Source organism: Rhinolophus hipposideros (assembly GCF_964194185.1).
Source record: "Rhinolophus hipposideros genome assembly, chromosome: 14".
In the NCBI taxonomy this organism is placed as follows: domain Eukaryota; kingdom Metazoa; phylum Chordata; class Mammalia; order Chiroptera; family Rhinolophidae; genus Rhinolophus; species Rhinolophus hipposideros.
The window spans coordinates 18,890,279-18,913,051 of NC_138060.1; the positions used below are offsets into that span (position 1 = coordinate 18,890,279).

Here is a 22,773-nt window from a genome sequence, read left to right on the forward strand (position 1 = left end):
AACTATACAGAAAACTATGGTTTGGTGTAAATCAAGTAATTTCAGTTCCCGAGTTAAATTCTTAAAATCATACACACACACACACACACACAATGTCCTTCTATATTATTCAGAAGAACCCCTTTAAATCGAAAATAGCAAAATTATTTACAGGAGGGTCTATGAATGATCCAATCAACCGATCTTTTCTTGAAATTTCCTTTTCACAGTGTTAAAGTAGAAAGTTTATGTCTATTTGAAGGGAGAAAAGAATAGCGAGAGGATTTTGTCCTCAGAGATATTTCCCATAGGACAATAGTATGTCTATAGAAGTTGCTGGATCTCCTAAAAGCATTAGTGCATCCCTGATGGAAAATAACTGCTCTCCTTTCCATATAAAAAATCACAATCTCAGAAACTAAGGTAGTTCTAGATCAAGAAGGAAAATCAAACCAGTCCCACCCCCTCATTTACCTGAGAAAACATGACATCTGAAAGGGAACATGACTTTCACAAGTCTGCACAGATAATTAGCAAAACTTCAAAGCTCTTGGCTATTAGTGTAATACTCCAAGGAAGAAAGTTACTTTTTTCCCACCATTAATGACCACCAGCGTGAGAAAGGGCATTTTTTAAGGTTGCTTATTTATTTTGATGTTGTTTTATTTTGCTAAGACCAAGTGAAATGTAAATTTTGGATTTTCCATGAGGCGCTGACAGTTATGGCTTTTACAGCTATTCGAAGGAGATGACATTAGAAGTTTGCTTTCTGCTAGACACAAAGATTCAGATATGACTTCAAATCACACCCATATTTGCTGTCACATACCCATTCTTAGAGGCTCATTGGGTGTATCTCCCAATTCCTACTTGTGTTGTAAGAGGCTACCCTGGCCACAAACACACTGTCTATAGCTCTGATTATCAGAGCTGGGAAGGTAGGCGGGAACCTGCCCAAGAGGGCAAATCCGAGTTACAAGAGCATGTTTCCCTTCTAATTTCTCTCCTTTCTAATTTTAAAGATGTTTTTTCTATAAGCACTTTGCTGTTTAATAAAATAATTCGACAGCTATTCATTTAATATATTGATTAAATATAATTAATCAATTAGCTTGTTCATAATTAATTTGTATATTCATATATTTGTCACTGTATATTAAACGGCAGAAAAACATCACTTGAATGAGGAAAATTAGCATATTCATGAATTTCTTACAAGTAACAACAAAAGCCAACTGTTTCACTAAAAAGTTGCCATTAGTATAGAGAAAGATACTTGAATATTACAGCAATAATTGAATCATTTCTGGTCAAACATCAGTATTTGTATTAAGAAAGAATAACTTCTTCTAGTTGAAATACACAGATGACAACTTCATGAATTACTAACAACATACAACTATGGTGATCACCAGTTAGCTGTGGATTTTAGTAATTGTATTGCCGTTACAAATTTCAATTAATTCTAACAAATATCTGTGGACGTCTGACTAGATGTTAGGTGCCCACTCTCACGGAGCTTACATTTTGTTGGAGAAGACAGAAAATAGACAAAGAAATCCTACTTGGGAGCTCAAAAAACAGAGGGAGACAGGAGCATAGCAGGCACAAAGGAAGGAGCTGGAGGTGGCTGATAGTCTATGCATAATCTTGGGCAAGTTATGTGCTCTGTAAGGTACATGGGGAGTTCAGATTTTACTCTAAGTGTGAGCAAAGCATAAGCGCAGGCATATAAGTAACTTGAACCTATTTGTGTTACTGTGTAGAGAAGATGATCCAATTGTCAAATGAGGGAACGTCTCACTTCTATACATTTCTAATAATATCAGCAAACTGATGTTTAATCATTTTTACCAAATCATTCTATTTTATTAAGAGAATTTTTTTTTCTTTTTTCTTTTTAATTTCATAGATAACTAGGTCAGAATTTACTATTCTAGAAAATTTCCTTTGGAAGTATTTGATAGACCATGGTTAAGTTTCATCTTAAATTTATTTCCTTGTAAAATTTTGTCCATGCAAATTAAAGTCAGTGTTGCAACCTGTAGTTTGGTGAGGCAACATAACTTATTGGTCTTTGAAGTTAGACAAACTTGGTTGTGAATTCTGACACATCCACCCACTGTTGTAAACCCTGGGCTCATCACGTGGCCTCTCAATCTTCAGTTTCTCCATGTGTAAAACAAAGATAACAGTATCCATCCCCCAGGATTGTGGGGAGAAGAATAAATGAAATAATGCCTGTGAAGCACTTAAAACACCGTCTGCACTTAATACAGTTTTGGTAATGGCACCTATTACTCTTATCATTGTTACCTTACTTTATTAATATCGATTAGCCAACAAAGAGAAATGTCCTGAAATTGTTAGTCATGAAAGAATTTTTAAATGAAAGAATTAGGAAATTCTAATCTATAGGAAGGAATGAAGAATGCCAGAAATAGTAAATGTGTGGGTAAATATATTACTTATCTTTTTTCCTATTTATTTATTTTTTATAAAAATCCAAGAGTTAAAAGAATCACATAAGAAGTGATTACCATATCAAAGGTGTGTGCTTGGATCTATGTATATATTATGAAAACGTGCATCAAAAACTAACCTGAAAGTAGAATAGGTGAGAAATAATTTATCTATGTATATATCGGGTGCTTTATTAACAAGCTTAAATGAGATTAGGACATTTCTGTTGAGTTGTGTGCTTTCTGGATTGCCATCAGATTCAAGTTTTACTTTAAGAATTCCAACAGCAGTTGGCAAATCCCTATACCACAAGATCCTTGGTGAAAAATCAGCAACCTAAGGGCATTTTCCATTATTGCCAAAAAATTTGATGCAGAGAGATCCCAAGGCAATGACCTCTGCAGTCAGCCATCTTAATGCAAGACACTAAGGTTTCTGGAAATGTACTATGTGACTCCAAATATTATGATTAACAGAACCACTAAGTGTTTATCTCATGAATGTAGATCTATAAACAAGGCACTGAGGTCCCCAGATGCCCCCTTTCCAACCTGGCTGATGTGTGATACATCAGAATCACACTGTGTAGATTAAAAAAATAATAATAAATAAGGAAACTGAACTTTAAAAGTATTTGTTAATTGGAATATTTAATAAAGTTTGAATTTGTGTTTTTATTGTGTTTAAAATATATATTTGAAACAAATGTGTTTTAAACAAATATTTATTTAAAATAAATATCCCCAGCTTGGAGAAAGCCCAATTGAGAAAAATCCAAGAGTTAAAAGAATCACATAAGAAGTGATGACTTTTTAGTAGGAAAGAAAGTGCTTTCCAAAGCAATAATTCAGAATTCAATAACCTTTATTGCCTACAAATTGAGGTACATATGGTCATGATAGAAAAAAAGAACATTGTAGCTAAAAGACTAGGACAATGAGGAAAACACATAGGGGTTTTACTGGGCTGTTCATTTTTATGAAATTAAAGATAAAAGACCAAGAGTTTCTAAACTAACCTGTTTAAAAAGAGTGTTTTCATAAAGACTCTCTAAAAAGTGGGTTGTTAATGTGGAAATGTTGTATAGGCAAATAAAAGATAATTTTGGAAGGACAAAGAATGCCATTATTTCCTTATAGATTATAAAGTAAGATGACTATTCAAACAAAACCAAATCAATTATCATTGCTATAAAGGTGCGCTTTTGTCTTTAAATTTGTTGATATTAATATCTTTATCTGGATTTATAACAGCGGATGGTACCAATATAATTAAGAAATGATAAACTTTAGAGAAACAATGTTTACTTTACATTTCAAGATTCTTTATTTTTTATTTAATTTTATTATTATTTCCAAGTGTACAAAATGACATAACGATTAGACATTTATTCCTCTCACAAAATGATAACCACCCCCCAAGTCTACCATGCCTCTGACATCATACATAGCTATTACAATACCAATGACTATAGTCTAGATTCTGTTTTTTAAGAAATGCATTTTTCTCTTTCTGGAAGATGGCCTTATATGTTTCTTTTGGAACAAATAAGTCAATATTGTACTCACAGCTTACGTGATGTTAAAATGCAAAAGATCAAATCACTGGAGGTACCCTGTTATGTATAGTTTATAATTCTCTTCATCTCTGTAATAACTGTTTAATACCAATTTAATTGATTCAATAAATTTGGTATTTTTAGAATACCTGTTACATGGATGGAACTATACTAAATTACAATGAAGAAATTTATAAGTCAGTCAGACATACTCACAATGTCAATCATATAACAAAAAATAACTAGACGTAAAGCAAGAAATGAATTTTTAAAAAGTGACTTCAAAAAAAAAGTTAACAAAAACAGAAATGACCCAGATGTTCGAATTAGCAAAGAAGGAATTTAAAATAGCTATTATAGATGTGTTTCAGAACTTTAAACATGACTATAAATGGTGCATAGATGAGGAATTTCAGCAGGAAATGGAAAGTATAAAAATTTTAATGAAAATTCTGGAACTGAAAGTACAATATATGAAATAAAATATTTAACAGATATGTTAAAATAGCAATTTGCAGACTAGAGAAGAAAATAGTGAACTTGGAGACAAATTAATAGAACACAGATTGGAAACAAAAACAAATTTAAAAAGAACCACAATGACCTGTGGGACAGTATTTAGCAATATAACATAGATGTGACTTAAGTTCCACAGGAAATGAAAAGAGAAGCAGGCACATAAATTTTTAGGAAATAATCATTAAATTTTTTTCAAATATGGTGAGAATATTCAAGAACTTTGGCAAGCTCCAAAGCAGAATCAATACAAAGAAAATCACTTGTAGAAATATCCTTAACATATCACACTGTATAATATACTGAAAGTCAAAGATAAGGAGAAAATTCTTGAAAGCAGTAGAGAAAAATGACTCACTGTATTCAGAGGAACAGAGATGAGAATGATGGCTGGCATTTCATCAGAAGCATTAAAGATCAGAAGAGAATGGGATTACATCTTCAAAGTGCTAACAGAAAAAAATAAACTGTCAAGTAAAAATTCTATATCCAGCAAAAATATCCTTCAACAATGAGGGTGGAATAAAGATATTTTTTAGATAAACAGAAGTTAAGAGAAGCTGTTGCTACCAGACTTGCAATGCAAAAATGCTAAGAGAAGTGCTTCAGGCTGAAGAAAAGATAACAGATGGAAATTCTAATCTATAGGAAGGAATGAAGAATGCCAGAAATAGTAAATGTGTGGGTAAATATATTACTATCGTTTTTCCTATTTATTTATTTATTTTATAATATGACTGTTTAAAGCAAAAATTAAACAAAATAAAAATAACATTTTATTATGGTGTTTATGATACATAGAGGTAAAATACATGACAACACCGTGAAAAGGATGGTGGTAGGCAGAAACATACTGTTGCAAAGTGCTTGTTTCAGGTGAAATAGTACTTTTCACCCCAAATTAAGGCTAGAGACACTGTACACTTATATTAAAGATGCTTACTGTAATCAAAGCAGCAACTAAAAAAACATGTTTAAAAAGGTAGATTAGAACTTTCCTGGAAAACACGAGTCATCTCGAAGTTTGCAGAAGTCCCACAAACTAAAACAAGGCCTAACGTATACTGAGCTCTGAATAAATGTTAAATTAAGCAATAGATACTTCCATAATAAAATTATCAAGATCGGAAGAGATAAGCATCACAAAAGTGGCAAAATAAAATATTATTCGAGTTTAGAGGTGAGAAATATTATTAGATAGAAAGCAGGTAAAATAATTTTAATTTTGTACTTGTGGAAAATAAAAATCTTATGGGTTCTCTGTGTTGGGGGAGATTTCTTCTAACTGTGGTAGGTTAGAACCTAGAATCTCCACTTAATCAAGATATAGTCCTTGGGGAGTTACTCCAAGATCCCTTGAACTCCCAGATTAGGCGAGGTCTCCTGTGTGCCTTGTGATAATACCGTGTGTTTCTCTTTCATGTCATTTATCATGAGGAAATTTTAACAATTATGTCATCATGTCTTTAACATGTGTCTCTCCCATTATGTGGTGAGCTCTGTGAGAACACAGACAGCATCGGCCTAGCTCCCGATCATATCCACAGGGTAGTGCTGACACACAGGAGGTCACTGACGACAATTTGTTAAATGAATCACGGCCCATGAGAGATGGGCGAGATCTTAGAACTCATCTAGATATTATAAGTATGTCATTTTACGGGTGAGCAAAGAATCCATAGCAACAGATCTTTGAGCATGTAAATGGTCCAATTGGGACTGGAACTATTCGAAACTAAATTTCCAGATCTCTAGGCCAAAGCTCTCTCTGTTGGATCAAAATGAAGCTCCACCCTTTGCTCCATCTTCTTCTTTGGTATGAACAACAGTCTGGGTCGGGAACATAACCTCTGACCACCAAACAACTGATGATCACAAACCTCAAAGTCATGACATTGGTCTTATGAAAAGTTACAACGTTGTAGCCAAATGAACAAAAAGGATAGTGTGTGTGCATAGGGTGTGTGTATCTGAAAAAGGTCAACTGAAAAATGCCTTTGATTTTAAAATGCTCACACTTTAAGTTTTCTCAGAAACTATTTACACATCAATCTTGTGAGTAAATGACAAGTCCTAACGAAGAATATTTAAGGTAAGACCTTAAAATGCAGCAGACTAACTGTGAACCCTTGCCAAGCTGATAAAAGAAAAAAAACAAAAATAAGCATATTCTCATAAATTAGATTACAAAAAGAGACACTTATTGGAATGCAGAATGTGACAATTTCCTTCTCTTTTCATGTCTTACTCTTATAGATGTGACCCTTCTTTTTCTGGTTTACTGCGCAAAGTCCGTTAACTATGGCTATGAAAACCACCATTTCTGATTCTGAGATCTGAGCCTTCTCTGCTCCAACAGCACCTCCCTCCGAAAGGAGCTCAACACATCCCTCAGTCAAAGAGGACCAGAGTGGATTAGGGCTTGACAGGAATACATGAAACCCCCCTACCCCGCCAGGACAGTCGTTTCCTCCACTCAGGAAGTACCTCTACTAAACCAGTGCTTTGCTCTTGTTCACAACAGTTTTTCCCCAGGGCAAAGGCTCATTTGCCAGCCGGGGCCACCATCAGGAAAAGGACAGCATTGCTTGCTGCTTGCTGCTCCATTGCCTTTTCCAATCCTTTCCGGAACGGCTTCCTTCTCCCAGTGGATGGTGTCAGAAGTTCTAAGGCAGTCGCTGGGGCTCCTGGGGCTCTGCCTCCCCTGGGTCTCCTTCACCACAAACCTCCCACTGCAACAGGCAGTGGCCAGGAGGGAAAGGAAGTCGATCCAACACGTATCATAAGTCATCCTAACCCGAGATTTCCCATCAGCGGCCTTTGCATCATTTCCATTCCAAATCCTTCATTCCAACTATGAAATCAGGCCACTGTGCTTGCAGGATAGGCAACGGCAGCTTGGTGATGACCGGGAGGGGCTATTCAGGACACCCCGCATCCCCCCAGCTCCTTCCCACTCTTCCCACTCACATGTTTGTTATCCCTCTAAATGTCACCAGGCTTTCTTTTTTTCCTATCACTTACAAAACAACAAAGAAAAACAATATTATAGAAAACTTTGTAATGGAAAAGACTTCTGTAGGATACACAATTCAAAACCACAATTCTTTTTTTTTTCTTTTTCCCACTGCGCACCAGCTTTGTGCAATTGGCACTTATTTGGGACAGATTTCAAAGAAAATGGTTTTACAGTTCAAAGATAAGCAGGTTTTTAGTAAACTGTTAAAAAGATTTTTTTCTTCTTCTTCATTGCCAGTGGAAAAAACTCAAAAAGAGTGGGAAGAAATTTTCCCTGAGTTACACTACATGTGTAGACCTAGTTTTCTGCAAATTAAACAGTAGATAGGATAATCAGGGCTTAGAGTCCACCCCCAACACCCTGTCCCCGCCCCAAGTTAGGTTTTGTCATCAAAATAATGAGGGTGAAACACTGAAATAATCATATGTGATAATGAAGACACAGTGTTTTTTGGGTTTTTTTCTAAGCTCTGTTTTGTTATAATATTAATCTCATATGGGCTTCACATTAAAAACCTATGTTAATTCAAAGCATAAAATAAAAAAGGGAAGATGCCATGTTAACAAGGCCTCTGTTTACATCAACTACAACTGAAAATGACCCAAATGGATATATCAGGGAATAAAGAACAAAATGAGAAGAAGGCCAATCTGGAATCCATGGGCCATCATAAAGGGGGACAGGCCAGTGGGCTAAACTGACACCAGCATCCACAAAGAAGCTTTCAAGCCAACTCTGGGGTCTGTAGAGGACACTGTGTTGGGCGGTCTCACACAGCCTTTGCTACCCTTCAAAGGCTGGATTTTGCCTCTTGCCTAATATAGCTTTTGTTAGGAACTAATAATCTCATGTCATATGTAAGGAACTTACAAACGGGGCTGCCGACTTCAAGGCCATAAGCCCCTGGGGGAAGAGTTAAACCTCTGGAGAGACCATAAGAGGAAATTTAAATGGAAACTAAAATTCTGACAACGGAGGCATGACTTTCTTTGGGTAACTTTTGATGATTCTACCAATGGCAAATCAAATCCTTCCCCTTTAAAGCACACGAGTGCGAATGGTGCAATAACGCAGAAACTCCAAGCTAAAGTAACAGGGCAGATACATCCTGTCTTTTCTTTCTGAGGAATGGGGCAAAGGGTGGCTAAGCCTGTATAACTTGAAACTACACTGTTTAAGAAATTTCACAAAAACACTATATATATATATATATATATATATATATACACACACACACACATATATACATAAACTTATACATATATGTATAATATACATATATACATATATATGTATATATACACTATATATGTATATATGTATATTATATGTGTATAATTATATATATACATATATATATATATATGTATATATATACACACACTTTTTTTTCCTTGTAGGAAAATAGACTCCCAGCTCCCTGTGCTCTTCCTGAGCTAACAGTGTGGGGACCTCCTCAGCATTATTTCACGGTGAGCAGATGGTAGTCTGAAATTTTTTTGATAAAAACAATCCACTGGCAGGGGTTGCCAAGAGGTCAGTGGAACCCAGATTAACAATTGATCAGCTCTAATGGACCATCATAGCAATCAACTCAGAGCCCGTACACAGACCTGCTACCCCAGGAATAGCAATGGGGCTGACACCCAAGCTATTAACAGACTTACGCTTAATAGCATCGATGCTTTGTAGCTTCAAAGCCTTCACCTGAGCAGACATGCAGTTTTCAATACACATCCATTCTCTCAAAGGCCTCCCTCTTACAGGTTTCCACAAAAGAGCACTCAGTTTACTCTGACCCAGAGAAGATTTCACTGAGGTCTGAGGGCCGGGTAGTGAAAGACACTCTGCAATATTGACTGATTATTTAAACATCTACTCATGTGTTCCTACCACAGCTGTAGCCTCTGATATTTCTCATGTACTCATACAGAACACACGACTGGGGAGGAAAAAACTGGGCTCCCCTTCTTTGTTTGCAAGAGGACAAAAGCTATAATACTGCGGAGACTCATTTTCTCCCCCTCCATTTTTTTTTTTCAAGAGCCTGATGCTGCACTCGTGTTTACAGCACCACATTTGACAAGGAATCACTTGTGCTACACCAGGATTTTTATTGTAAAGCTTTGATAATGGGAAAGAAGTCAGAACACTCTTGAAAGATAACAATAGCTCCAGACAGACAAAAAAAGAGCAGCTCGAGGTCAGTTGAGCTAAACCACAGAGCATTTTTCCTCTGCTGAAGAATAAAAACCCTGTAAAGTCAATTAAATCATTCCTTCTCTTGCCCACCTACTTTTATTAGACAACCGTTCTAAGAATAAAATTAACTATATGAGCCATAAACACCACATTTTCCCAAACAGCCCTGACTTCCAAGAATCTTTTTGGCTCTCCTGCAAATTCACTCCTTCCTATTGGACCAATGGATTCAAACAGACTCCAATTCAAACAGAATTCCATCTGTCTGGTCCAGAAAACCCCACAATCAAGGACATTCTCTTACAGAAACACAATACAAGGGGAAAAAAATCAGAAAATTCCACATTGATGCAATATTATTATCTAAATGGACAGTCCATATTCAAATCTCTGTTTCTGGTTCAGAATCCAATTTAGGATCACACGTTGCATTTAGTTGTCATGTGTCTTTAATGTCCTTTAGTCTGGAACCAGTCCTCAATGTTTCTTTGTCTTCCTTGACCTTGACATTTTTGAAGGGTCCAGCCAGTTTCTTTGTGGACTGTTCCTTAATCCAGATTTCGCTGCAATTTTTCTCCATAATAAAGTTCTGTTTTCCCCTTTTTATTAATAAGGAAACTAATAAGTAATTTGTGGGTAGATGCTTCAAGACTGTCAATGTCCTGTTCTTCATCAAACTCACTTGCTAGTTTTACACCCATTGAAGATGCTTGTCTGAATCAGTTACCATAATTTTCTAACTGCATTGTTTCTTTTATAGTAGTTGACATTCAACTGTAGGAACTTTCCCTTCTCGTTTATTTATGGATTTATGGATTTATCTGTTTATTTATTGCCAGAGCAGACACTTGGATTCTTATTTTATTCAACATTATAATCTAATTTAAGTTGATTTCAGTTGAGTTTCTGTCATATAGTACCAGAATATTCCTGAAAAGGCTTCAGGGAATCCTGAGGCGAGGGAGACAGTTTCCCTTGGCAATGAACTCAAGAGGTCCTCCCAATCTTCACATTTACAAAGGTGCTTCCTGATGCCTCATTAAATCCCTCTGGCCCACTCTAGACAGTGCAAACCCTCTGAAAAGGAGGCACAGTAAAGTCAAGTGTCACCAGTAAATGGTCCCTGGATCTTCCTGGAGCCACACCATGGCTGTGGCTATAAGAAGACAAGGTGCTTCTCAATAGATCTATCTGACTCCTCTGCTCCTTCTCTTGCTGCTCTGCTCAAAGAGCCCGGCTGGCCTCCTCACTCACCACCCAGTGGTACCAACAGTCCCCCGAATGGTTCCACCTTCCCTTGGAATCCCTTGTGCTTTCTACATTCCTGGCTCTATTTGCTTCATATTTGGGGTATTATGCCTGAAATTGAACCCCAAGTGTTAGGCTTGATATTTTCTACTTCTCCACTGGACCCATTCTTTTATTTTTTTCCTAGTTCTTTTTAATTTTTTTTTTGTATTAGTTTCAGGTCTACAAAATGACAGAATGATGAGGTATTTATACTACTCACAAAGTGATAACTGCCCCCCAAGTCTACTACCCCTCTGATATCACATAAAGCTGTTACGATAAAGCTGCTGACTATATTCCCTATGCTGTTCTTTACATCCTGTGACCGTGTACACACACACACACACATTTAATTATAGTTGATATTCATGTATTATTCTACTTCCGTTTCAGGTCAACTTCAGTTTCAGCGCAGTGGTCAGGCATCTACATAATCTATGAAGTGATCCCCCCAATAAGTCCAGTACCCATCTGGAACCCTACGTCATCTTTACAACATTACTGATTATATTCCCCATACTGTATTTCACATCCCCGTGACTATTTTGTAACTACCAATTTGTACTTTCTGAGCCTTTCAAAAAATATGGAACGCTTCACACATGTGCGTGTCATCCTTGCGCAGGGTCCATGCTAATCTTCTCTGCATCATACCAATTTTAGTATATGTGCTGCCACGGCTGAGCCCTCCAGGCCCATTCTTCACCCTTCTCCACCCAGTGCAGTGTCTCAGGAGGCTGAATCAAATCAACTACACCAACAGCTGGATGCAGCCAAAGGTGGGTACCAGAAAGAGATCAAAAGGCTACAGATAGTTATTGGGGTACCTTCCCCTGAAATTCCACCCCTGCCAGCTCAGCATGGGTGACTGCACCCCTCTGCCAAGTGCCCTTTCCCTAGAGCTACTACCCCTGGCTTCTGAAGACCGCTCCCTCTCCTCGCTCCTTCCGGTTAGGAGGTGGGCTTGCCCTGGGGTACAACACCCCTGCTTATTGGTTGCTCTTACCATACATTTTAAAATATTCCACTTATTACGCTTTCCTCAATTATCCCATTTGATTGTGCATTCTTTTATACAGAAGACAAAAAATACAGATGGGAACAATGACAAGAGGTACATCCATGGGACAGAGCCACAGGCTATCTTAGGTAGCACCATCTTTTGTGTGTGTGTGCTTGAAGATTTATGGCTGTCTTTATCTTTTCCATGTAAATGAAAAATGTGACCACATGCCATTAAAAAAGCTATATTCTATACCAAAGCACTGCTGTGAGGAAAGCCACAGAACTCAACATGACAATACAGTAGGGACCCAAAGGAACTTCTAAATATCATGCAGTTCACTTGTTGCCTTTTACTCTGCTTTCTATGTACAAGACGACATCAAAAGGCTTCCCAACCAGACACAGGTGTGCCATGATTACATATGAGATCCAGTGAAAGAAATTTATTAAGTAGATGTGCAAACACCACATCTGTGAATGTTAAATATAATTACCAGTCAATTCAACATTAGACCCATCACAACATTGCTTTCAATGACTTAAAATGCAGCCAGAGATGTGTCTATATCCTGCTGTCTGTCTTATCAATTTACCATTCAGAGGTCTGGGAATGACTGACACTTGACTGAATAACTCCCCCAGAATTGGGGAGGAGTTCATCGAAATCTGGTTACATGCACGTGAGCATGTGTGATCACCCACTGTACGTATCATGGTGGAAAATGGTTGAGGATTGCTATCCCACCTTATCAAAAAACAGGCACATTTATTTCACCACGATCCTCCCTCCTCAAAAGCGTTTCTTTCCTAACCCCGAATGCCTAGCATTCCTGGTATACCTAGCATTTCTCCTTTGGCAGCAAACACAGGAAACAACTGAACTCAAATGATAATCAGTTACCTGCAAGTCTGCGTTGAATTCATGTTTCAGGTGTGCTTCTTCTGCAGCCTCCACAAGACGCTGAAAACATAGAAAGCAACATGAAGGATTACAAGTGTGGTCTGCACCCCATTTCAACAATGTGAAAAGACTGAGGTTTCTCCATTGCCCCAAAATGACAGATTATATCATGGCATGTTCACTGTGACTCGTGCCTTTGCTCCCATAAAAATGAAAATAATAACATCAATGTCAAAATCCACTTTTTGCCTTCGTCATTCCACAAAAAAACATTCTTCCAAAAAACATTTATTGTAATCTGTGTATAAAGCACACATGTTCTATACCCATTTTCGTAAAAATTTAAAGACACTGACCCTTGAGGTCCTATATGGATTCCAAAACCTACCTAGAAAAATGCATTCCTTAGGTAGAGAAGGCCCTTCGTCAAGATTTATTGAATTGAATTGAGTCCAACTTTAAGTGGGCTAACTTTTTTCCCCAGTGGTTTGGAAAACACTACTTATTTTAATTCCCTCAATCATTCAAGGTCAATTCTTTCTGTACCCAGTTCTAGTATGTAATTATCAGGTGACAGTTATTTGAATTTTATGGTACATCAATGCCATTTTGACAATCTGCCTCCCAATAAGAAAATCACTAAAATTAATCAATAAGCAGTAATCATAAATACACAACTGCTATTCTTATTAGCCAACTAAATCCAACCAATTCATACTCTTATGAAAAATAGTTAATGAAGTCCCATTTAATAATTATTCAACCACCAAAGTCATTTTTATAGTTACTTCCCACCATGAAAAAATAGTCTAGGAGATTTTGCAGAAAACTCCTTTAGTTAAATAATATTTCACTGAATTTTCATAGAACGAAAAGCAAATCCTTTAGACCCAGGTGAAAATTTGAACCATTTCTATTTTTCCATCATTAATCTTGCAGCAGCCTCTGCTGCCTTTACCTTGCTTTTCCTTGGAATACAGACTCGAGGTTAATAGGCCTTGTTTCAAAAAATGACGACATTAGTATTAATCTCCAAATGATCACAAATCCACAGACAAATGTTCCATGAATAATTATTAAATTAGACATAAAAATGAAAAGGCTGAAACATATTTAGATAACTTTAGGCTCCAGTATAGAACACTGAAGCCCTCTCTCTCCATAGGCCATACAATGAAAGAGAGAGGCCAGCCAGAGACAGTGTTATACAAAGACAGGAACCTGGAAGGGGTCAGATTGGTCAGGAAGAGACTTCTCCTTTTCTGATCAATCAAAGAACAGACTCCAGGAAATATTACAGGGCCGGAAGGAGAAGACCCTAGTTCTAATTCTAGCCTTGATGCAACCTATTACAATTGTGAGATCTTGGGCAAGTCCCTTCCTCTCTGGGCCTAGTTTCCTCATCCCAAACACATGATAAAGTGACCCCAGAACAGTGGTTCTCAAAAGTGTGCCCTCCCTCCCACTGGAGCATCAGTTTCACCTGAAAATTTGTTAGAAATGCATATTCTCAGGCCCCATCCCCAGCCTACAGAATCAAAAGCTCTGGGGGTGGGCCCAGCAATCTGTTTTAACCAACTCTCCAGATGACCCTGATGCCACTGAGGTTGGAGAACCAATGGCTAAAACCACCGCTTATCCCAGACCGCATCCCTGATGCCTTGATTAATGAGCTCCATCAACCCTCCAAGGTATTTCAACTCTCATTTATCTTTTCAAAACCTGTGTACGTATGTATTTTCACGATCAGACATATGAAATACTTTACAGGAGAGAGGCCTACAATGGAGAGGATGAGAAATAGAGAAAGAAAAATAAGGAGAGACAATATCTATGTAGATTGTTGGCCCCAAGCTTTCACTGGGTCAGCTTTCAATGGATCATGGTCTTCTTGGAAACATCGAGTCAATGAAGCCTGTCAGCCTCCAGGGAGCACATGATACAATTTGCAAACATATTGCTGTGGACCCTACCAGATGAGTGACAGGCAGTGATATAAGAGATCTACGTATTTGTGAAAGTTTATTCTCTTAATCTTTTTGTAATAGACTTAGAATTTCTATGCATGTATCATAAAATCAGTTACATATTGAGCTTTATAGAGTGCACATAAATATTACACATGTCTGAATATTTACATTATCGAAAAATGTCATGCATTTGATTATGTATTTCCTTAAACACATAGAAGTTGCTTTTTCATGGTGTCTAAGCATTCTAAGAATCCAGAGAATAAATGTCAATGAAATACGTAAATGATCAAAAGAACAAAATAAAATTTCACAATAACCAGGACAGATAATACTGGAAAAAGTGAAGAATTGTAAATGTACAAAAACAAAAAAGCAGTGTAAGACCAACAAATAAGAGAACAAGATGGAAATGATAGGCATATTGAAACTATTATGAAAGAGTACAGCATGAAATGCATTTCATATATATCATTTTATTTACATTTGTGTGTATGTATGTATATGTATATCATACATACCATAACATGAAATATATTTCAACCACAAATACTGTAATACAACACATGGTGTACCAGAAAGTAACACACTAGAAACAATTCAGTAAAATTGCACTAATTACTGAGATTAGCCAGAGTATTGTTCTCTGTGTGGAGCAGTGAGTACACGAGAATTTGAATCCTGCTGGCCAGTTTTTATGTTCATTGTCAGGTTAAATTTGCTGCATGACTTTTTTAACTCACACATTTTTTTAACTCACACATTTTTTATCTCACACATTTCCTGTTTCTACGAAGATACCATCCCATCATAGTCACCACTAAGCTTTAGGAAATATGATTCAGAAAAAGATAGTCAACTGTTAGCTACATAATAGTTGCCTCATGTAAAACAAATGAATACTTTGGAACAGGGTGATTTGAAAGGATATGATCTTTGTGCAGTCAACCACGGGGTTATCCCAACCTGCTCTCTGATGCCATTAGAGACAGGCCTACATTTTATGGGGTAATTCCGGGGGAAACCGCCCAAGAACAGGCTCAGCTGTTATGCACGATAGTAATGAACAGCAGCTCCTCAAGAACTACGTGCCTTTTAGAAAGAACAAAGGATAGATGATCTTTCCTCTGAAACATTCTTATAAAGATAAACAAGTTAAAAGAAATAGTATCTAAGAAGAAAATCACGTGCTATAAATCTGCCTAAAACAGAGTCCTGGGGACAGAAGTTTCTCCTGTTAATAAAATAAAAATAAATTGAATCATCATTTAAAAAAGCGAGACCACTCAACTTCCAACTCTTATGTTTGTTTGCCAGTAGAAAACAACCTATAATGTGTCTTTCCTACACAAATATCCTTATTAGCTAATTCAAATTATGTGTTAAAAATAAGTTTGATTATCACTTGCAGGTAAGAAAACTAAATTTAAATGTGCTAATATTTTAATGATATAAGGAACTGCCACTGGACCTGAGGAAAACTGTTATTTTATTGTACCTATTAAAAAGGCGATATGTTTTTAATAAGTTGATTTTCTCTTGTATGAATTCCCCTTTTGAATCTGCCGATGAAATTATAAAATTGTGACTGCAGTTTTTAATTAAAACTGAGCACTGGAAATAAAAATGGCTTTGAAGACTAGTATTCAAAACTGAGCTTTGAGGTAAGAAAAAACAATTTTGTCCACAGGTTTCCCCTCCCCATTTAACACCAAAACATTTCTTTACTCAACAAAAATGACAACAGTATACTGGAATATACATCCTGGATTTGGAACAAAGCACCTAAAAGCTCAAAAGCTGTAATTCATGAGTTGATGTACATTTCATTGACTTTTATATTTCTAAGTAACTCCTCCTCTTTGAAATAAATACAAACAAAAGCTATCTCCGTAGATAAGAAATGCTAGAAGCCATGCCATGGACAGTATTTATAGCTGAAGTGAAGACAAAATTGCCAAAGGGGATACAAGGATATTAAAGCACTGCATTTAATATCACATCTCATTTCTTGTTACAATGGCCCCACATTTTCCCTACCACACTGCAGAATGCAGTCTCCCATCTCCTCCCCCAAAACACTTAAATCACCACTAGAGTTAAAGACGTCGTAGAGGTCACACTTTCTGTCATGGTCCAGAAGGGAGAAAATAGGACACCAAGTCAAACTAAAAATTGGATCAGAAGAAGAAAATGATGTTTTGTTCTATTTGTATTTCATCTTTTTGTTCCTGGTCATTTTGGCTTAACAGAAGAAAAGATAGAAAGAAATATACAGTGAGAGGTGGGGAAGGTAATGGAAAATGTGATTACCCAACCAAAATAACTTACTACAGGACTCTTGATCATTATGTCAGAATGAACAAATTGTGTACAAATAGAAAAAAATTTAAATAAAAATCCCTAAAATTCGGGGGAGAGGGGAGAGGACAATTATGGACTAAAAGTCTTAAAGCAAAACAAATATAACAACTATATGGAGTAGTGAAGAAAACAGTTGTTTCCATTTCTCATGATAAAACTAAAAAGTGTTGGCTTGTAAAACTGTCATAATAGGATATTGGAAGACTTCAAAGCTCTTAATATCGTTTAGTGGTTTTCATTTAATGTTTTGCAACATTTAATACTCATACAAGGGTTTTTACTGCCTTTTTTTCTGGAATGAATACATAATTCTTTCTCAAAGAATGTTTGAGAAAGCTCAACTCAGGGGATTCAAAAAAAAAAATCCATATAATCATTATCATGGATTTAGCTGCATTAATAATTAATTTGGAGCTAGTTTTTGAATTGCCATTAACACCAGAGTTGGAGATCAGAGTCTTCCTTCAAATCAAAAGAGCCAAATTCATAGAAAAACAACCAAAGGCGTTATTGAGAAGTAATAATTACCACCACAACCATACCCAGTGTGGCATGCATCGGTCATCTTTTCCTTACACTAGGTTTAGTGACTTTTGTTTTAAAAGCTACAATTTGATGGAGTAAAAGTTATACCTTTCACCAACTAGCATTGGGTTAATGATATCCTAGCATCGTGTTTCATGGCAGTGCTTGAATTCTGCATGCTGACCATCTATCTACACAGGTGAGAACAGAGGAAACCCAAATCCTCTCTATAGTCACAGATTTCAAACTCATTTGATCCCAGAAACAAAATGAAAAATCTCTATCTTCACTAAATGCCATCAGCACATCAAAAGATGTCTCCAGGAATCTGGACAAAATGAGACTGATTTGTTCCCGGGACTAATTTCAAATAATCTTCTTGTATGAATGGTCTGAAAAAACAAAACAACAACAACCAAAAAAAAAAAAAAAAAAACAGTTTAACAACCATTAAGTTAAAAATCAAAGAGTAAATGTTCAAATTTACATTTTCATGCCTCCTGTCATTGAAATCCCTTCAATTCTGTTCTCTGGATAGAGTTTCTATCACTCTGTAATAGTTTAATCTTTGGTGCTTTTGTAGCTAGAGTTATCGGTTGATTATTTCCCAAAGTGTGGGACTCATAGCACCAGTGAGCCATGAAACAACATGAGGTGGTTTACAGAAGGTGAGGGACACACACAGGAAAATAGCTGTTTCAACATAAAGGGATAAGTGACAAAGAATGCTAAGAGTAGTCCAGGAAGCTTCAGAGAAGTGACATTTAAGCTGAGCCCTACAAGAGAACAGGAGTTTTTCCCAGAAGAAGAAAAGGTGCTGAAAGTGTGTTCCAGCCTATGGAAACATTGCAAACAAGTTTGGGAGGCAAGAAAAAGTTCTGCAAACAGCTGGATCTCAGAGACCTACACAGAGGCCCTCTCATGAACGAGGTAATCATCAGGCAATAAACCAGGGCAAAAGGAATAACCTAGAGAGATGGACACAATTAGACAAGAAGAACTCCAAGACATGTTTTTCCCTTCCATCCTGAAATGCTAAAACTGCAGTCATATCTGACAGCTTAATAATATTCAGTAATCCTTATTGATACAAATGTTTTTACTTTTCAATTCCAATAGAAATGGCATAAATAATTCACCAACTATCAAGATGATTGTTTCTTTAGAGAGAGAGAAAAAAAACAACTTCTAAGGAGCCTTCATTATTTCTTTGTTCCTTGAGAAGAAATAAGCTTTGTAGCACATGAATGACCATTTTGTATAAAATGACCTTCTGCCTGAAAGCTGCAAAGATTGCTTCGGCTTTAAAAACAGCAAACATCTCAAAGTGGATTCTAAAAACTAATCTATAAAATTTCCAGAGAAAGCAGGTAACAGAACAACAGACCAAACACATCTTGTGTGTATGCGGGGAGCTCTCTTCCCTCTTTCTGTCTGCTTCAGATTGCATGAGGTTATCCCAGTCTTTCAGGACAAAATAAGCCTAGAGTTTACATCAGAACACAGGACCACAATCAATAACCAACTATCATTAAAAAAATAATAATAATAACCAACTATCGTTGTTTCCACAGGAGATACCTGTTATCAATTTCAGGCTGATTAAATTAATACCTGTTATCAACGTGAATGGCCCATTTCCGAATGAAAGCCATCTAATCTAGTCCTACATCTAAGGCTGCCTTTGCCAATGTGCAACATTTGCAGAGCTACTGAAGATGGAAGCAATCAAACATTGCTCAAAGGGCTGCTCACGGGTCAAGGCAGCTGGGGAGGAGCTAGGAAGAGAAGTCAACCTTATCTTTCAGGCCAAGTAATTTGTCCAAGTGATTCAGCATTTTAAAGAACAGTCTTCTGATTATGTAACCCTCCTGGGAATGGTTTAGAGTTGATTATCAAAATCAAGGCCATTTATCCATAAACCTTGTAAAGTTTCCTCAGGACCCTTCAGTTCTGATATGTCTGAACTAATTCCTTTGTGGGCAATAGAACTGTCATTAACTTCCCACGAGGGTAGTCAGGATGGACAAGACGATGAGTATGACATTATGTCAGTTTGAGGATAAATATCTGTTTTACACACTGGAAATCATCTATCACTGAGGGCTCTGACAGTGGTGAATAAAATTCTGTTCTAACCTTTACTTACATCCTCTCCAGGACCTACGCAGAGATTTTTGACTGGAACCCACAAAAGGCAGAGTTTTGAAGGTATTGCCCATTTAGCCATGGAAGATGAGAACATCTGCCTAAAATAAGATAGATAAGATAAGGCACAGCCAAGTGAAGAAGGTGAGCGTGTTGGTGAGATAGTCTGTCTTACAGAGAGCTTCCATTTCTGGTGGCAACAACAAGTTCCCATCACTTTTGTTCAGTTTAGTTTGACAAGTATTTTTTGAGAACCTACTAAGTAACCAGAACAGCAACAGGAACTAAGGGGGACACCAAGACTTATCATTGAGTCTTGGCTCTCAAGCAGCTTTTGGGATTTTAAGCACTATGGCCCCCGGTGAATCAGAACAGTCTCAGAGCCCAAGGGCAAGGGTTGGAATCAGGTCATCCTACTCACCAGCTGCTTGACTCTGGGAAAACCTTATCTTCCCTGAGTCTCAATTTTCTTATCTGATGAACTGAAAAAAATATCATCGTTAGTCTATACCTCTGTGTGTGAATTTTATGAGAATGTACACACAAAACATTTCCTAAAGGATTCCACACAAGAGTAAGATATTATTGTGACGGAGCAGGGGAAGAGATGAGATTTTCCAGCATAAACAGCTTGATTGGAACAAGGAAACTTCACAGAGTCTGTGCCTGCCACAGTTGGCTGTCATATGGGAAGAACTTGGAACAACTCAAGTTCACAGTTACATGGAGGTTATGTGAAAGTGAATTCTGCTGCCAAGGAAAGGCCTCCAAACTTTGTGTGCTCAAACACGTGGCCATGCACCTGCTCCTTAAGGACTGGTGTGCAGAATCCACCACTCTTTTTCAGCGTCAGCAGCAAAATCTGTGATCACTGAGGCTGAAAATGGAACGAGGCTAGGGCCTTTATCGAAAGGTTTGACTGATGTCCTCAGAATGGCACAATCACAGAAATTAAGCTGTTTGCCAAAGCCAGCTCCTTTGATGAATGGCACTGTGAGACATGGAACAGGACAGAGTGTGGCAGGATGGCAAGTGTGGCAGGCAGTTTCCAGCCCTGGGACCCCAACCGCAGCCAGCAAAGGAAAATTACCCTTCTCCTTGAACTTGGAAAAATGTGGAACAATTCCCATGTTCACTCACACTTTATCTACTCAAAATGGATTTTTATGTAAATTTGATACAGGGAAAAATCTATTTCAATTTCCGTTATATGCTTTCCTTCCATGCATCCATCCAGCTGTTTACCAGGTAATTTCACATTGAGAGAGAACCACCATGTTGGTCCAGAGAGCAAGCTCTGGGGTCAGACAGCCTGACTGAATTTTGGCTCCAGCTACTTAATGAGAATACTCTGGGCAAAAGTTCTTAAAACATAGTAAATGTCAATCAATGTTAGCTCTTCTGATGGTCGACGATAATGACGATGAGTAAGTATGTGAGAAGCATCATGCTAGAGGCTCGGGCCATGAAGCTCACCCACACTCTCATAGCTCAGTTGGGAGGACAAGCAAGAAATAAGACAATGTGGCCTGGGCTATCACAGGAGGTGGTATGAGGTGATAACAGCAAACAGTTAGTGGGTTTCATACTTCCTATCATAGTGCCAAACTGTTCTAAGTGCTTCAGTCAATTAATCCAGTTAAATCCTCACCACCATTCTATACAGGAAAGCACAGATAACATCCCAACTTTACACATGGGGAAACCAAAGAGCAGGGAGGTTTAAGTGTTATGAAAACTCAAGGAAGGGAGCAGATAACCCTGTCAGGGCCCAGGGCACCAGTGTGGGGAAGGTCTCACAAATGACATGATAATGAACCTGAGTTAAAGGATGAGTGGAGGTCAGCCAAGTGGCCAAGCAAAATGATAGAAGAATAAACATCAAAGGCTCCAGGTAGAAGCCTCATGTGTCCACAGAGTGGCAGGTGATTTGGAATGGGGAAGGTCAGTGGTGTTGGGGGGAAAGGTGCTAGAAAGGGGGGGCAGTGAGTTTCAGGTGAGCAAGGGCCAGGAACACGGCGAAGGGAGACCACGTTCTGTGCACAGTGGGGATGGCAGCTGAAGTCTGACGGGCATAAAAGCAACATGATCAGTTCTGAAACTTCAGTCATCTTTAAATTAATCTGGTAGCAGTGTTAAAAAATAAATTACAAGGAGATAAACCTGAAACAAAGAGAGGCTGTAGCAGGGAAACCACTCACTTTAATGCCACTCATTCCACAAATCTCCCAATCCATCAGTGAGTCCTGCAGGAAATCCCTCTAGAAATGTCCCATAGTGTTCCACCTTTATCATCACCTCGCCTGTTCCCTGTTACAACCCTAATCCGACCACAGCTTTCTCCCCACGGAATCCCCACACTCCAACAGGTCTTCAGCTTCTGCTCCGTGCCCTACAGTCCATTCTCTACACAACTGCCAGAAGGAGCTTTTCAAGAATAATTCTGACGTTGTTTGCCTTTTAAAACCCTCCAGTGACTTCCCGTCAATCATGACCATGACCCACAAGCCCCTCGTGATCCGGCCCCGCACCCTCAGCTCATCCCCTCCCCTACAGGCCCCAGACTCCCGGACAGCTTTCTGGCCCTAGACCACCATATACGTGTCTCTGCTACTCCTACTGCTCTCTTGGCCTAGAATGTTCTTTTCCCAGATCCTCAGACGTTTGCCCCACGTCTTATCATTCATTCTGCTGCTTAAATGACTCCTCCTTTAAGATTCAATCCCCACGCCACCTCCAATAAAACAGTAACTTGCTTCACACTAAAATAGTACCAAGAACACATGCTCCAAATATTAACTGTATTGTGTGTGTTCCAGGGACTGTGTTTGGT

At 37.8% G+C, this 22,773-nt stretch overlaps 1 protein-coding gene across 2 annotated transcripts in view; it reads right to left on the reverse strand.

Moving 5' to 3' along the window:
- CACNA2D3 (calcium voltage-gated channel auxiliary subunit alpha2delta 3) overlaps positions 1-22,773 on the reverse strand; it is an 853,665-nt gene that overhangs the window by 576,389 nt on the left and 254,503 nt on the right. For both annotated transcript variants that reach the window (XM_081073057.1, XM_081073056.1), the window contains exon 4: positions 12,934-12,993. In XM_081073057.1, coding sequence (XP_080929183.1) covers positions 12,934-12,993 — 60 coding nt within the window. The remainder of the gene's footprint in view (positions 1-12,933; positions 12,994-22,773) is intronic.